At 45.3% G+C, this 17,574-nt stretch overlaps 1 protein-coding gene across 1 annotated transcript in view; it reads right to left on the reverse strand.

The window, feature by feature from the left end:
* The window catches only part of Sh3tc2 (SH3 domain and tetratricopeptide repeats 2), a 68,338-nt gene that overhangs the window by 42,241 nt on the left and 8,523 nt on the right, over positions 1 to 17,574 (reverse strand). The window contains exons 3-8 of the mRNA XM_032886039.1: positions 14,492 to 14,619; positions 11,470 to 11,575; positions 9,477 to 9,620; positions 8,225 to 8,423; positions 7,443 to 7,516; positions 5,076 to 5,271 (exon numbers count right to left, since the gene is read on the reverse strand). Of these exons, the coding sequence (XP_032741930.1) occupies positions 5,076 to 5,271; positions 7,443 to 7,516; positions 8,225 to 8,423; positions 9,477 to 9,620; positions 11,470 to 11,575; positions 14,492 to 14,619 (847 nt within the window). The remainder of the gene's footprint in view (positions 1 to 5,075; positions 5,272 to 7,442; positions 7,517 to 8,224; positions 8,424 to 9,476; positions 9,621 to 11,469; positions 11,576 to 14,491; positions 14,620 to 17,574) is intronic.

Genomic DNA, 17,574 nt, shown 5'->3' on the forward strand with positions numbered 1-17,574 from the left:
ACATGCTGGCAAAACACTCATTCACATAAAATAAAATCATGAACATTAAAAACAAATTCTGATCAAAAGACTCCAGCTGCTGACCTAGCCTTCCAGTTGAGCCAGATTGGCCACCGGGCAAGGGAGCACGCCATGGAAGGCAGGTTCCCATTAAGCCATCCTGACGAGCTAGGCAGAATAACTCATCCTTTCATGGGAACCTGTACTTTTCCCTTCTCAGAATCCCCGCCCTTGTGCAGTAGTACACCATGCGGCTTCTAACATCTGCCCACTTCTAACTGTCCAGGAAAGTATTATTGTCTTCATCCTGTCTCTCTTTAAGCTTGTTATAATTTAAACTTCTCCAACACGTGGAGATCCCTTACTCTTTCTCTAAAGTCCCCTCCCTTCCTCCATGTGGCTACTTGGCCACCAGGTGTCTGATCTCCATGCTGGCTTTAATGCCATGTTTCCCCTCTCTGTCCATTTCCCTCCTCTCGGCAACTCTTGAGATTTAGAACCTGCATGTCCTGAGTATTCTTGGTCTTCTTTTTTTTTTTTTAAACCCCATTAATTTAATTAGCTTTAACAGCATTAAATTTAATGAATAAACAGATCAATAAAAAGTAAAAAAAAAAAAAAAAAAGAGGCTTTGAAAAAAAAAGTAAAAAAAAAAAAGTAAAATTACTCGTGAGCTTCAATAAATAAATAAATATAAAACAAAAGAAATTCTTGCCCCAAGTTTTACAGGCTTGTCCTCCAGTGGCCATTGCTATGAAACTAAGTGGTTGGCATTAAAATGCTGTAAAAGGAAATTCATCAATTCACTTCCTTAGACAAGCACAAGGGCGTGGCTGTGTGTCCGAAGCACCAAGTAGAAGGCGCTTCAGAAAACAATCCTGAGAAATATCACCCTCAACACACGGACAAATGGGTGTGCATACAAACATGTCCTCAGACACATACTCACACCACACAAACTCACGCGCGTTATGGGACATTATACCAGCACAGGGAGGAAGTCTGCAGGAAGAATCTGAGGTAAGTAAACTGTGAAGACATCTTTCTCAGGAAAAAGTCACAAATAACTGAGCACAGCCTAAGAGCAACACCCTGTGGCATTGGCTGGCACATCGATGGCACAGGGATGACACACGGGAACGTTAACAGTGCTGACTGACTGCTGGGGCCAAATTGCTTGTCTGTCACACCTCTGCATATGATTTTTGAGCCCAAGGCACACCCTTTGTTTGCTGTGGTTCTGGGGCATCTGTAGTCCAAAGAGCACTTCTAGAGTTACAGGGACCCAGGGTCCTCCTTCCTCTCCCACTGCTCCTTGGCTCCTGACTCTCTTTCTCCTTCCTACCAAACATGCAGCTTCAGATGCACTGTGGCCCACAGGTGACATGTGCACCACTTCATCCTTTGATGTGGGAGATGTTCTTCCTCAATATGAGAAGATGCCCGTAGAGCCAAGCACCAAATCAAGTTAGGGAGACTAAGTTGTCGTTGTTTGGGCAGTGTTTGAGTCACGGAAGTCCAAATATAATTTATAAATCCAAATACCTACTTTGGGTTTTTTTAATATTTATTTATTTGTTTTATGTACTTGAGTACCCTATAACTATCATCAGGCACACCAGAAGAGGGCATCGGATCCCATTACAGATGGTTGTAAGCCACCATGTGGTTGCTGGGAATTGAACTTGAGTCCTCTTGGAAGAGCAGTCAGTGCTCTTAAACCACTGAGCCATCTCTCCAGCCCTAGTACCTACTTCTAAGATCCTATGAAAACTGAACCTCAAAAATCACCATACACAACATGTGATTAAAAACATAATAATAAAAGCCAAAATATCGAACGCTGGCACACTGCACAGGTCTTTGCATACTCTGTGTGCATGATCTGACTGAAGCTCATGACGATGCTATGAGGTAGCACCACCAGCATCACACACATTTTACAGATAAGAAAACTGAGGGCCAGAAAAATAAGTCACTGTGTACAAAACCACAGCACTGGTAAGCTTATGAAGACATGGGATTCGCTGGCTACCAATATACTTTATTTGTGGGTCAGTCTTACCCACAAATCTGAAAACCAGTAAGTTTCTGTACCTCTAAAGTCATTCCCCAATGTCAACCACAAGCCTTTCCCCAGCCAGCCCTGCCTCACCCACCAATGCTACCAATGGTGTTCACCGTTCAGCCTCTCCTGGCCAGCTCCTTCCTCTAGGGCTCTTTTGTATTCTTTCTTCTTCTCTCCTCAGCTATAGAAATGTTTCTTCCTCCACTAAGTTTCTGCTATTTTCCTTCTCTCTCCCTCTCACCAGAGCCTTGATTACAGAATTCATACACTCAATGCCAGAATTCTAGTGTTTTAGATACAGAGTTTTGGATTCAAGCCCTTTACTCTTGTGGGTCCCCACTGGTCCCTTGCAGCAAAATAAAAGAGTCATTTAAACCAACATATTTCACCTGTAGGATGATTATCCACACCTTCTGTAACTATCATGGCCCAAGACCTCCTCAGAACAATTAGACGAAGGCTCTTGGGGGCAAGACACAGGTACTCAATTTACAAATCTCTCGATTCTCTAACTTCTTGTTCACTGCTGCTCATCACTAGCATTTCCTCTCTCTCCCCACTCCTCCTCCAGGATTCTAGCCTTAGCCTTTTCCCTGAACTCCTGCCTCCTGGCCAGTGCCCTATTAATACATAACCAAAGCTGGGCAAGCACCCATCATCTCTCAGCCTCTGCAGAGATCCAGACACTCAACATCCTCTTCAAGGTAAAGGGCATACCCTATACATGACCTCCCCACCTTCTGCATCAGGGAAGGCCACACCATTGTTGGCTACACCAGTGCTTTCCTGGTAACCTCTCTCTCTGAGAGAATGACTCACTTTCCTATGAAAGGCTGCCTCTCTCTGTCTCTGTCTCTGTCTCTGCATCTCTCTGTGTGTCTCTGTCTCTCTCTCTCTCTCTCTCTCTCTCTCTCTCTCGTGTGTGTGCCTTCTTTCTGCTCTTTCTATTTTTATTCTAATTAAAAATAATAAATGATGTGTGATGGTTTGTATATGCTCGGCCCAGGGAATACAACTATTAGAAGGTGTGCCCCTGTTGGAGTAGGTGTGTCACTGTGGGTGTGGGCTTCAAGACCCTCATTCTAGCTGCCTGGAAGTCAGTCTTCCACCAGCAGCCTTCAGATGAAGATGTAGAACTGTTCAGCTCTGTCTGCACCGTGCCTGCCTAGATTCTGCCATACCTTGATGATAATGGACTAAACCTATAAGCCAGCCCCAGTTAAATGTTGTCCTTTAAAAGACTTGAATTGGGGTTGGGGATTTGGCTCAATGGTAGAGCGCTTGCCTAGCAAGCGCAAGGCCCTGGGTTCGGTCCCCAGCTCCAAAAAAAAGAAAAGAAAAGAAAAAAAAGACTTGCATTGGTCGTGGTATCTGTTTACAGCAGTAAAATCCTAAGACAACATCATTTCCCCCTCCCTTTTCCCTCTCCTGCCCCTCCCATTTCCCTGCCTAATTACCTCTCCTAAGAATTCCCTTGACAAGTTGGTCCCCTTTATAAATCACAACTGCCCTCCACCCTCCCAAGGCATCAAGGACTGCTCCTCTTATTCAAGGATTTGGATTTTACACTTCTGCATTTAATAAATGGCCTGTCTCCTCTCAGGAAGAGGCAGAGCACAAAGGGAACTTCTGCCCTCAGTCTACTCTCTTTATTGGCTCTTTTTCACAAGAGGAAACTATAGTATAAACAGTGACAACATTAGACATTCCTTATGTAGCCTTAGATATTCCTATGTAGCCATAGCTACTCCTTATATAGCCTTAGTCCTCATGTAGACTTAAATATTCCTTGTGTAGCCTTTGATATCTAAGATAGCCTTAGATATTTTTCATGTAGCTTCAGATATTCCCCAGTGTGGAATGTGTGGCCACAGCATCTTCATGCATGTAGGCATGTGTTTCCTCTTTTCCTTTGTACTCCCTAACCCCAACTTTATGCTTTCCTTTGGAAACTCACCTGAATAGATGGCGCAATACTGCCCACCTTTGCTCCTCCCATGACAGGGAATTGCCTGCTGCTAACTTGTCTGCTCCTCAGAACCAGCCCTTTCAGAATCAAGGCAGAGAGGAGAAGGTAGCTCTGGTTCTCCTTGTCAATGCTGACTTCACACATTCAAGTTTTAGCCTGAACACTAAGTGGGTGAACATCTTCAAGGGTCCTACAAAGGAGAGAGTGTCATTGGCCAAGCCAGTGACAATCCACTGCTCTCTGTCCATGTTCATCCTTTGACTGGATCTTGCGATTGAACACAGTGACTGAGGGGACTCAAACCCTTACCCTTAACCTTACTGTGCCTTTCTTTGGTGTAGAGCCCTTTGGTCTCCAGGCTCTGCTTCTTTCTTTGAACACAGCAAGGCTTCAAAGAGCATCTGTTGAAATGAACTGACATGATTTTGGTTGGTTTGTTTGTTTGTTTGTTTGTTTGTTTGTTTTGATCTCAAGTCCTTCCTAGAACCTTTTGTGCCCACCATGGATGTCAGAATGAACTTCTCTGGCTCTACATCCAGGGCTCTCCCTGCAATCTCTACAAAGTTGCTCAGAGGTATACTGGCTGGTTTTGTGTCTCTTACTTGACACATGTGAGAGTCATCAGAGAGGAACGAGCCAGTTGAAGAAATGCCTCCATGAGATCCAGCTGTAAGGCATTTTCTCAATTGGGGAGATCAGTGACGGAGTGCCCAACCCATAGTAAATGGTACTATCCCTGGGCTGCTATCCTGAGTTCTATAAGTAAGGAAGCTAAGCAAGCCATGGGAAGTAAGCCAGTAAACAGCAGCCCTCCATGACCTCTGCATCAGCTCCTGCATATAAGTTCCAGCCCTGCTTGAGTTCCTGTCCTGACTTCCTCCAAAGATGGACTATGACCTGGAAGTGTAAGCCAAATAAACCCTTTCCTCCCTGGCTTTCATTTTGGTCATGGTGTTTCATCACAGCAATAGAAACCCTGACTAAGACAGAGGAGAAGGAAGGACTGGGGAAGGCAGCTGGGCCCCAAAGCATACTCACACTGGGGAGCAGGAATCAAGATCTATGCTCCTGGTGGGGACAAAGCCCACTTTTCCTGAGCTCATTGACTTCCCAATGAACCACCGCAGCCCAGGTATGACAAAGCCGATGACGTCAATGCTTTCACCCTGGAGGAAGCACAGTTCGTCCCTTTCCTCCTGTTGGTAATCCATCAGAGCCTTGCACCGTCCTCTGCCTGTGGGAAACAACACACAGGACAACTGGAAAAGACATAAGGGAGTGAACCTTCCTCTTTGTCAACAGATACAGACAAGGGACTCCCAACCTTCCTTAGGAATGTCAGCAATTTAGTCACACACCAAAATCAAACTGGAAGGAATGGCAAGGTATAGCTGGCTTTTCATCTTGCCAAAATAGGACACCCAAAAAGAAGGAACTATAGTCCAGATGCTTTCGCTATCTTTTTTAGAAAGAAAGAAAGAAAGAAAGAAAGAAAGAAAGAAAGAAAGAAAGAAAGAAAGAAAGGAAGAAAGGAAGGAAGAACACTTTGACAATTATAAGAAAGTATTCTCGAGCATGCCTTTAAACTGGGTAACCTTATGGCAAACTGGAATGTTCCTTGTGTTGTCAACTGATTCTGCCATCTTCCTTGTGGTGGTTTGTATATGCTTGGCCCAGGGAGTGGCACTATTAGGAGGTGTGGCCTTGTTGGGGTAGGTGTGTCACTGTGGGTATGGGCTTAAGACCCTCATCCTAGCAGCCTGGAAGTCAGTATTCTGCTAGCAGCCTTCAGATGAAGAAGTAGAACTGTCAGCTCCTCCTGCACCATGCCTGCCTGGATGCTGCCATGCCCCCACTGATGATAATGGACTGAACCTCTGAACCTGTACCCCAGCCCCAATTAAATATTGTCCTTATGAGAGTTGCCTTAGTCATGGTGTCTATGCACAGCAGTAAAACTCTAACCCAGACATTCCTGCATATCATCACCTTGCTTGGTACAAGACCTTTGAGCACTGTATGAGAATCTCTACACCACAAGATGCCAACACCTCCTTCCAGCTGCTCCAGCTGCTGTGACAGCTGATGCTTACGCATACTAGAGTCAAAGACAAACCGCATCACGTCTGGTACCTAATCAACTCCCAGCAGATGTTCCTGCACAACCAGTGGTGGAACAGAGTGCTGTGAGGAACCCAGGGGCACCAGGGACTCTCCTTATGGCTATAGTGATTACCCAGTGTGATGAACCGCTCACCTAGAATCCAATAACAATGTTTGTGAGTACTGAGCTGTCTAGTTCACAAAGCACGTTTCCATCCTCAGATCTTCCCAAGCGCCAGGCAGGGTACCTAGCAGAATACCTACTTCATGGATGAGAAAATAGGAGGCAGTGCTGAGTGATGCTCTAAGGAGCTTAAGGGTATCAGAGCTAGGACCGCAGGGAGGCTTCTCTGCTACTTCTGCCTCTCTCGTCCATTTGCTTAGTTCTTGTGATATGTGGCTTGATCACACAGCTTCTTTATTGAGAAGGTAGAAGCATAGCGAGGGCAGGGAGTGCTGGTGTCAGGTTGTGTGACCCATAACAGAACTCCAACGCCCCACAGTTCTGACCATACATAGGCTAAATTGCTTCAAAATGCTAAAAGTCTTGTTTATGGCCAATTGCTGCATAGTTCTAATATTTCCATTCTGTAATTTCTTCTAGTTATTTTTTAATGTTCTTTGAGTTTGGAACTAGTAAGACTGTATTTTTTTTTCCTTTTTGCTAGAGATGTGTGATAGGAAATGTGCCAGAACCAGGAACTTGCAAGGACAAAGTTTCAATGGTGCATTTTAGATGTTCTGTGATCTAGTAAATGTGTATACTCACCAACATGTGTGTGTACACAGAGATTATCGACATGAATAAGCATGTGGACACAGGGTGTGTGCATGTGTGTGTGTGTGTGTGTGTGTGTGTGTGTGTGTGTGTGAGAGAGAGAGAGAGAGAGAGAGAGAGAGAGAGTTTCATTCATCTGTTCATCCAGTGTTTCCTGGACACTCACTATGTACTAGGCGTTCGTAGTTCCCCTAAATTGCATTACTCTATGGAAAAATCAGAAAAATGTGTGGGGAAGCAGCGGGAAGCAGTCACATGTGACTCAAAAGTGTTTCATTTGACCCATGCCCGTCTATCTTTAAATCTCTCTCACCCCGCCATTCCCTAACACCCCTCCCACAGTCCTCCCCCACACATGTGTGTCTGCCTGCTCCAGTAGGCAGACATCTGTTTCCTCAGCCCTGGCTTATGACCTTCAAAAAGACCCCACATGGGCAGACAATAACTGGCTTCCCACATCCTGTCCGTGAGATTAGGAGGCAGGTAAACATCATTTTCCTGACAACGCCGTTTTCATTTCATACCGATCTGACAGGAGCCTGTCCAGTCTTTCTTCCTGGGAAGGCCACAGATTCCTGGGTGATTCTTTAGGAACCATCTGCCAATGGAAACATGGAGTTTCAAAACATTAGAACCAGTGGGCAGAACAGCCCCACAGAAAAATGACGATGGTGGTATTCTTGCTATCGTCGCACATCCTATTTTAATGACAGTCAACCGAGAACTTACTTTATACTGTGAAAAATGAACGCTCAGCAGAATGGGGTGTTTCCTAGCTCTGCAATTATTCTGCCAGATAAAATAATTTACACATGGCCCTTAGTGTTCTCACTGTCGATTCTGCTAGGACCAAGCAGAATTTACAAAGCATGAGATAGTGTCTCCACTCCCTAGTTTACAGTATCCTCCAACAGAAATCTCAAACTATAGTGTGAAGAACATGCCTGGGGAGATATTTTAAAGTGGGGGTTCCTGGGCCCAGCACCAAGAGAGTCAGAAGAGGGCTGTATCCATAGTAACACACTCAGGTGTTACACAAGAGGCCCCAGACCATGAACTGCAAAGCGCTACAAAGAGGTCATATATTTCTTACTATATACTATGTCCATCTGAAATTTAGAAGTTTTCCCACTTCCATCAAATAATACAAATTTTGGTTTTAAAATGGGGGGGATAAAAAGCCACCCCAATTTTGTCAACTCTTCCAAACACTAAGAATACCATGTCTCCATGGGCATCTAATCTATTCTACACAGACTTTAGTCTGCTCTGGGACCCTCCCCCCAAGGAGCAGGCAGATACTCACTGGTGGAAAGAGACAGGCAGGGGTTCCAGGGCTGACACAGGCACCAGGCCCCTCTGGCCTGTCACTAAGGACATGCCTTCCCAGTCGGATTCGCCCCCAGAGAGCACGGAGATCAGCTCGTTCTTACACAGTGTCAAATATTCTCCTTCCTTGTCAGCTGGCTGGGTCACAGAGCACATGGCTCTGCAGAAGAAGTGACCTGCAGAGAAAGAGAAAAACCTTTCCAAGAAGTGACCTGCAGAGAAAGAGAAAAACCTTTCCAAGGAGTAGCCGGAATTCAAAGAGGATCTCCTATAAGGTAACACTTAGAGGCAAAGTCCAATTTTCTTCCTCTGAGGAAAGTCTACTGTCCAGGAGGAGGCACTGTGATCCCTGGGAGGAGAGAAGTCACTGGCAGGGAGTTCACATAAAATGGATACTCACCATTCTGAATAATTAACGAGAATAGGGCTTAATTGACCTCTGCCTCAAAACAGAGATGAAACAAAGACCCAGAGAGATGCATGTGCACTCACTGAATTCCAGCTGACCTCCTAGCCCTGCGCTTCGTTCAGAGCCACAGAGAGAAGAGGAAGTTGGTCTAGATCAGGGCAGTGGCTCTGAATGAGCTTTGTAAAGGTGCAATGTGAGTTGTGTCCTTTCTAAGAGCTGTGCAATGAAATCAGAAAGAGAATCACTTGTGCAAAACTACCCCGGGCCCATCTGACTTTCAATATGTATCAAGTGACCGGACTTGACCACCTCCCAGTCTGACGGAATCTGCCCCTGTGGAAAGATCGACCGGGGGGCTTCGACTGGCTCCTTGACATTCTGCTATTGAATTCAGGTGACATAGCAGGTTTTCCAGGATTTAAAGATGTATTTTACAATCAAACTGCATCACGTGTTTGGAGAGCTGTTTCTCAATCCTGGAGACCATTAGAATAGCATGGGAAACTTTATTTTTAAAATGCCAGTGCCAGGTTCCCCATCTCTGGGAACTCTAACTTCCTAGATAGAGCCTGACAGGGCCCCACTTAAACCCCCAAACAGCCTGAACGTGAATCCCCTGGACCAACTGGTGCAGCTGCTTGTGTGGCGTTGAGACTGAGCTGAGAAGGATGTTTGAAGTTTTGTTATAACAGATAGAGATAGGTTTACTCGTGTATGTCTTCACCTTTCGGATGCCTCTTTTGGTATTTTAATTATCTGAGGGACTCTGGTAATAAATATCTAGACAAGGCTCCCATCCCAAACCCCATGCCAGACTCACCTTCCTGCAGCAGGAGGCCCAGGTATATGTTTTCCAAGTGAGTGTTGTCCACAGACACTTGGATCTCTGTGTCGTCCACCAGTCTGCTGTTGAGCCAGTACGTGTGGTCAAAGAAGAGGTGTTCCAGACATGTAGACACATAGCCTAGAGGTCAACCCAGCAGAGATGAGCCGGATGAGTTCCACCCTTAGCCACCACCAAAGAGAAAGCAGGCTCCATGACAGCTTCATGCCCAGACCTGCCATTTAGAAGGAGCGGAATGCTAACTAGATACTTTCTAGAATGATCGGACTCTTCTCAACGTCTGTTAGGAAATACAAGTTGAGTGTAAGTTATGTTTACTATTCTAAGCACTCTGAGGTCTTCATAAATGCCTACTTATCTTTTAAAATTTTTTTTTACATTTAGTCATTCTCTCTCTCTCTCTCTCTCTCTCTCTGTGTGTGTGTGTGTGTGTGTGTGTGTGTGTGTGTGTGTGTGTGTGTGTTGTATACATGTGGTCACACACATACTTGTATATCACAGTGCATGAGTGGAAGCCATAGGACACCTTGCAGGAGTCAGTTCTCTCCTTCCACCCTGTGGGTTTCTGGGTGGAACTCAGGCCATCAGCCTTGACAGGCAGTGCCTTCATCGCTCAGCCATCTCATTGGCCCTCTGCCATTTCTTTTCTAATACAGCAATGGTGGCCTTCCAGTTTACTGTGTTGACTCTGAGGGTTCCTGGCCTTCCCTTCAAGTTGTAACCTGAAGTTCATACTTCTGGACCCTGACGTTGTGGGGGCTGAGGAGGCTGTCCCCGGTCCCTGGAGTTAGAAATTCCCCCATCTGCTCTGACTAGGACCTCTCCCACAGCCTAGGAAGAAGCTCTACCTCCTGATGAGCAAAAATGGCTGGAGAGTTAGCGCAGCGGTTAGACTGCTTGAGCAAAGCTCTAGGTTTGACTCTCAGAATTGAAAACAAGAGAGAGAGAAAGAAGGCAGGGAGAGAAAACTTAAAACTATGCAAATTGTAAAAAAAAATCACTATTCTATGTCAATATCCTTCTAAACATTACCTACTCGTGTTGGAATTCTGCTTCTTCTTTGGGTCTTTTTCACTCTCCCCATACTGCAATAGGCTGCCACTCTCCACCCTCGCTCTCCACTACAAAGACCCTTCTTCAATTTGAAAGTTCACCCCTGGGAGTCTTATAAAAACACAGAGGCTAATTAGGCCTAGAGTTAGAGTCTGGGTTTCTGAGTCTCTAACACCAGGTACACGCCATGGAAGCTACTCCATGTAAGTGTCCCCCTCCAGCCAAGGGTCACGTTGACCCTCAGCCCAGCTCAGCAGTGTTCTCTAGGAATAACTGCAGGGAACCCAGTGTTTTCTGTAAATTAGGTGTCTTGGCTTTGAAGCCATCAGTTCCTGCCAGGAGATGGGTATTTTTTTTCCTTGGGACAGAGGATGTAACAGTGGCTACTACAGTGGCAGCGTCACTGCGTCCTGACATCTGTGACCTTCTAGAAATCCCTGAAGTCTGGGGCTACCAGCTAAGTCTTTCATCTCTTTTCTGGACTCTTTTACAAATGTGTGTGACAGAGCATCCCTGAACTTCAGCGTTCTGAGCAATTTCTCAATCTTCCTCAGAATAGCCTCTCTCCCTAAGGAACTCAACATCTACCTTGCTGCTTCCACCTCAGTAGCTCACCAAGACAATTAGACAGGGAGACATTAGAAAAGGTCTCCCTGGACATAGGAAATGACGTTCTATTTCCTTACAGGAAAAGACACATCCGTTCATAAAAAGTCTTCAGATGACATCTTAAGCGTAATAGTTAATATTTATTTTAATATGAGCTTTAGAGAGTTTATGATATTTCCAAAAGCCAGCCATCCGTTTCAGGGTTTCATCTATTTTAGTTATCAGAGACAAGCCAGCCCCCCACGATCAGGCTCAAGGGGCCAGCTAGATTGAGACAGCTGTTCTCCTCTACCTACCCAGGGCATACCTAAGTTCAGGTACGTGGAAAACTTCCAGATTTCCTCCAGGGTCTTGAAGGTGATGAGGAACTGGTCCTTCTGGGACTGGACACTCACCAACCTTGCAGAGAGATCCTGTACAAGAGCAAGTCAGCCTGAGGTAACAGAGTCTTCTGTGAGGGGCTCCCATAAGTATATAGCATTACTCGACAGCAAACAGGCCGTTGCTAAGCAGCATGCCGTGATGGAAACCATCTCTTGCATTGGTGAGCAGCCTACATTATGGCTAATGCTTACAGATGCCATCGTTCACATTTGGATTATTTTACAATGTGAATGCCCTACTCGGCTCTGGGATAACTACCGCAATAGATAAATCTCTATGCACATTCTGGCTTGACTCTAAGAAGCACCGTTTCAGTGGAGAATGCTTGCATTTTCTATTCTAAAACGCAGCCACTCAACAGCCTCTAAGGAAGTTCACCAATTTAGGTTCCTAAGTAGAAGGAGAAGAGGCCTGTGAACCTCTTGCTCTCTAATACGGGAGCAAAGGCTTGAATCCAGCGGCACTCGCATCCCCTCAGTCTTTCTCTGTTGGTCATTCAGAGTGATGGTCTAAACATCCTGCCCCAGGACCTGCCATTGAGAGCAACTGCTAGATCCCTGTCCTTAGGGAGTCCAAAGGGAAGAAGATCCGAAGAAGAGCCCCAAGTTCAGCAAAGCCAGAATCTATATCCCCTTAACACCAGAGATTCACAGACACCAGATCCTGAACCTGTATAGATCCTGTGAGCAAGGAGAGCTCCTTGGGGGAACAAAATCATTTACTGAGAATTTATCAGATATCAGGCCACTGCAAGGCAAACCTTTGTAAGCAACCCCTCATTCAGCCCCTGCAATAACCCCCTGAAAAGGGTTCAGTCATGGTGTCTAATCCACTCTAACAGGCTTTCGTAACAGCTAACCACTTCTGATATGAAAGACGAAGTTTGGCACCCTGCCTAACAGACATGGCGTGCCTTCTCTAGTGCATACACTAAATAAGGATAGATGTTATGCTTAATAGTACCTTGGAGCGAATAGCATTGCCCCAGTTTTGTAAACAAAGAGCTGAAGACACAGAGAGGTGGGGTAAGCTGTAGAGTCCTGACTGGATACAACCAACTCCAGGCCTCAGCCTCCACCCTACACATACTGGGCTCAAGATATGACCTGACAGACAGCTCTCGCTATCAAATCCTGCTCCTGCCCACAGAAAAGGTGACTTTAATTAAAGGGAAATTTAGCGAAGTCAACAGCAACTGTTGACTTTAATTCCTGAATTCCAGGTATTAGAATAAGATCAAATTTAGAAGCCCAGGCCTGGAGAAATGGCTCAATAGGGTAAAAACACTTGTTGCTTAAGCATGAAGATGTGAGTTTAGATCCCCAGTACTCACATTTAAAAAAAAGCCAGGTGCACCTCCTGTACCTGGAACCCCAGAACTGAGGGGTGGGGCAGAGACTGGAAGGTGGCTGGGGCTTGCTGGCCATCAGCCTAGCTCCAGAGTGAGTAAGTAAAAGCTGTCTCAAAGGAGTAAGATCAAAGAACAGGCACCTGGTGTCCCCCCTCCAGCCTCCTTGCATGCGAGAGCCCAGTAGCCTACTCAGGGGCATGTGCTCGAACACACACGTGCACACATGCACAGACACATGCACATATGCCACATGCACACACTGGAATACACGTACACACACATTGAACACACACACATACACACACAGGAACACACAATTTTTTTTAATCTTTAGCTGTTAATTACGGAGCAGATGCCACTACCCACATACAAAGCCAAGCTCCCTACACCTGTAGCCTTGTTTTCTCCTAAAAACAGCCAGTCACTCTGCTACATGACAGCCACAGCACCTTTTCTCCTTTCAGCTTGTACCAGATTAAGAAGACTATGAAAATAATAAGACATAGTATGTAAAGCAGTGCTCTCAATCCCCACCACCAACAGCAACAAATCCTCTCCATGTCTGACTGTCATTCTTTGATAATATGAAATATAGTTTGACTTTTAAACATATTATCTACGTACTATGAAAAATGTTTAATTTAGTGCATTGTTCCCCTCATCCCAATATTTATAGTTATGGTTTTCCATTGGCAATATTGTTATTTTAAAAGCACGGTCTCAGAACTGGAGACAAGGCTCGGAGGTTAAAAGGGACCAAGTGCTCTTTCAGAAGACCTGGGTTCAATTCCCAACACCCACATGGCAGCTCACACCTTCTGAAACTCCAAGATTGGCACCCTCTCACACAGATATACACCAATGCACATAAAATAAAAATATTCTTTAAAAACATGTCCTCGATGTTTACCGAGATCCGAGGAAAAGGGGAAAATGGAGAGTTTGTTCATGGGTACGGAGATTGAATTTGGAGTAATAGTGGATAGAATGTTCTGGAGACAAACATCGTAAATGAACCCACGTACAAAGATTTTTGAAATCACAGTGGGAAATATATGAATGCGGTATCCAAGCAACAAAACAGAATTCAAATTGGGCACATTAAGTGGGGAAGAGGATACTTCTTTTTTTTTTTTTTTTTTTTTTTTTCTTTTTTTTTTCGAGCTGGGGACCGAACCCAGGGCCTTGTGCTTCCTAGGCAAGGGCTCTACCACTGAGCTAAATCCCCAACCCCTGAAGAGGATACTTCTGAGGCCATTGCTGTAAACATCCCATTCTACATAGTTCAAGTAACTTGCCCAAAATCAGTGGCGTGAGGGAGGAGGACCGGGGGTGAGGGGGACGTTCAGAGGGAGGGGAGACTGGATAGGGTGGACGCAGAGAGGTGGGGGGAGAGGGGAGGAGCACGGGGAAAGGGAAGGGGATGGGGCAACAGGACACAAGTTTTCTCTGGCTTAGTTCACTCAACTCCTGTTAAGCGGAGAATATGAGCATAATCTCTCCCACCCTCTGCCAGCCGGATGTTTTCTTGGGGACTAACTTTGTTCCTTGCTGTTAGGGACCTGATATCCAAGAGCCAGCCATCCCAGCTCACCTTAAACAGCGCATGGACTTCGTGGGCTTCATTCTCCAGGGCCCAGAGCCTCCTCCGTGCAGCTTCCTGTAAGGCTGCGTTGACACACCTCCTGGAACGACTCTTCACCCAGAATGAGAGCACCAGGTCTGAAAGGGAACAGAGATACAAGGCTGGACGCACAGTAACGAGAAGCAAGCACTCGAGGCCGGGATCGGTGAATGATTCCCCCACAAGCCCTGAATTGGTGTCCTCCACTGGCGATAGATCTTAGTAGGCTAACGGAGCCTCCAAGCTCCCTTTCCAGGGGTCAGGGAAAAACACTGAAAGCCATCCGGGTTCAGGAGAGGTGCACAGTTGTTATTTCTGTGTGGGTGCTAACATAGAACCAGCCAGGGCAGGCACTGATTCCGGTGGAAAATGTACAAATATTCAGAATGAAAAACACTTTATCAAAACTGAAGGGAATGCGTTTACACAACAAATTTAAAATAGATAATAAACGTTATTTTATGAGTTGTGTGGTGGTTTGAATAGGAATGATCCCCATAGATTCATGTGTTGGAATGCTTGACCCATAGGGAGTGGCACTATTAGGAGATGTGGTCTTGTTAGAGGAAATACGTCACTGTGGAGGCAGGCTGTGTTGGTCTCATATGCTCAAACATATGGAGTACTGGAAGGGGGAGGGGAAGGGGAAACCACGGTCAGGATGCACTCCTATGAGAGAGGAATTTTTTTTAAAGGAAATAAAAATGATATTGGTAAAACCTGTTACACAGCTTGAAAGAGTCCTTTTAAATGAGCTATGTATGTATCTCTTAGTTTCTGGCCCATATTAAATGTTCAATGTATGTGAAGCTTCCCACCCCTACCCTCCCAGAACCCCTGAAATAATGGCTTATCAATGTCTTTATCTAATAATACTATTAACCTTGGCAGCAGTTGATACTTTGACTTCTGTTCTGCCGAATTCTCTTTCTACTGCCTTCCAAAACCTGATGCAAACTCCCTCTTAGGGTCTCTTACAAAATCGCTGCTGCCAACTGGTGGTACCCTCAGTGTGACTTTCCCTATGGTATATGATCCCGTGTATACAAAATGGAGAAAACCTGGATCTGAATAAGCAGTCTTTGAGATCTTAATTGAGAGCAGAACCTCTATGCAGGCGGGACCCTGTAGTACCGCAAATCACCACACGGGGCAGTAAGTCCAGTTCACTCCAGTGCAGACAGAAGCACGTTAGTGTCCTATTTTAATCTTTCTGGAAGCCAGCCAGTAGTCAGAATCATGTACTGATTCTGAGTGAGGTCGTCCGGCATAGAGCAAGGTTGGCAGTTAGCACCAAGTCTCCCACTTCCACACCGTGACCTTCCTGCAAGCTCAGCCCACAGATTGGGTTTCACTTGTGATACACCGTGTATATCTCCTTTCATTCACTAATAAGGCAAAAGGCTGACTTTGCCGCCTTTCTAGAACAGCAGACGCCAATTCAAGGGGTTTTCTAGGATGGCCCACGCTTACAGATATCAAGCAGGTGACCCAAGAGCGAGATTTTTCTCATCATGGCTAAGACGGTTTGTTAGGCCTTGATGACCTGAGTTCGATCCCTGAGAGACACATAGCGGAAGAGAACCAAGTCCCACATCCTGGTGTGCATGTCCACACACATACAAAAATACACAGACACACAAGTAAATGTAATACATTTTAAGATAATATATATACATACATAAATATATATCATTTTGATACAATTTTCAATAAGGATTAGAAAGAACCTGGTTTGATAATTATACAATATCTATTAACATTGTTTGTATCCTTAAAAACACCCCAAATGTGGGCTGGAGAGATGGCCCAACGGTTAAGAGCACTGATTGCTCTTCCAAAGGTCCTGAGTTCAAATCCCAGCAACCACATGGTGGCTCACAACCATCAGTAATGAGATCTGATGCCCCCTTCTGGTGTGTCTGAAGATGGCTACAGTGTACTTATATATAATAAATAAATAAATCTTGAAAAAAAATAAAAAGTGAGAAAACTGAATCCTAGCCACTAAAAAAAAATACCCCAAATGAAATTCTTTCACAAACCTTGTGTCACAAGGAAAGGTACACTTATGGAAGAGTCTGGATCATGATGGTTACAAACAGGACAATCTTGATGGCTATTCCTGGTTGTCAACTTGACTGTATCTGTAATGAACTAAAACCCAAGCGGCCACACCCGTGAGGAAGTTTTCTTAATTAAAGCATCTGAAGTGGGAAGACCCACCTTGAATCTGGATCCTTTGAGGTAAGGAAATCCCACCTTCAATCTAGACCACACCGTCTGGTGTCAGCCTAGACGAAAGGACATGGGAGAAGGAATCTTTGGCTGTCTGCCTGCTTGCTCATTCTCACTAGCAAGCCCATTCCTTCACTGGCATCAGAGTCTACTTCCTTAGGATCCCAGCATACACTGAAGATCAGCTGAGACATCCAGCCTCACGGACTGAACAACCACTGGATTGTTGGACTTTATGGCAGTAGACAGCCATTGTGGACTAGCTGGATCACAGCCCTTTTATATATAGACCCCCTTTATATAGTCTATCAGTTCTGTTCTTCTAAAGAGCCCTGACTAATACAAAAAGAGTTCCAGCGTCTCCCTCATTACACATTAAGTATATGACAGTCAAGTCACCTTCTCTTCTGGTCCTCTGATTCCCATCTGATAGGTAGTGATTTGGGTGCCGTCACACAGAGGAGACTGTGTAAGAAGAGGACCACATCAGGCCTCCTGACACAGGAGCTGCTCCCACAATGGGCTCACTAAGCCCAGTGTGGCGGTGCATACCTTCAATCCCAGCACTAGGAAGGCAGAGGCAGATGGATCTCTGTGAGTTCAAGGCTAATCTATGTGCCAAGTTCCAGAACAATTGGAGTTAAAAAAGAAAAAGAAAAGTGGTAGTTTGAATAGGTTTGCCCCCTGTGGACTCGAGTGTTTGAATGCTTGGCTCATGGGGAGTGACACTATGAGGAGGTGTGGCCTTGTTGGGTGAAGAGTGTCACTATGGGGATGGGATTTGAGGTCCTATGCTCAATGTCTGCCCAGTGTGG

This window comes from Rattus rattus, chromosome 15 (assembly GCF_011064425.1).
Source record: "Rattus rattus isolate New Zealand chromosome 15, Rrattus_CSIRO_v1, whole genome shotgun sequence".
In the NCBI taxonomy this organism is placed as follows: Eukaryota; Metazoa; Chordata; class Mammalia; order Rodentia; family Muridae; genus Rattus; species Rattus rattus.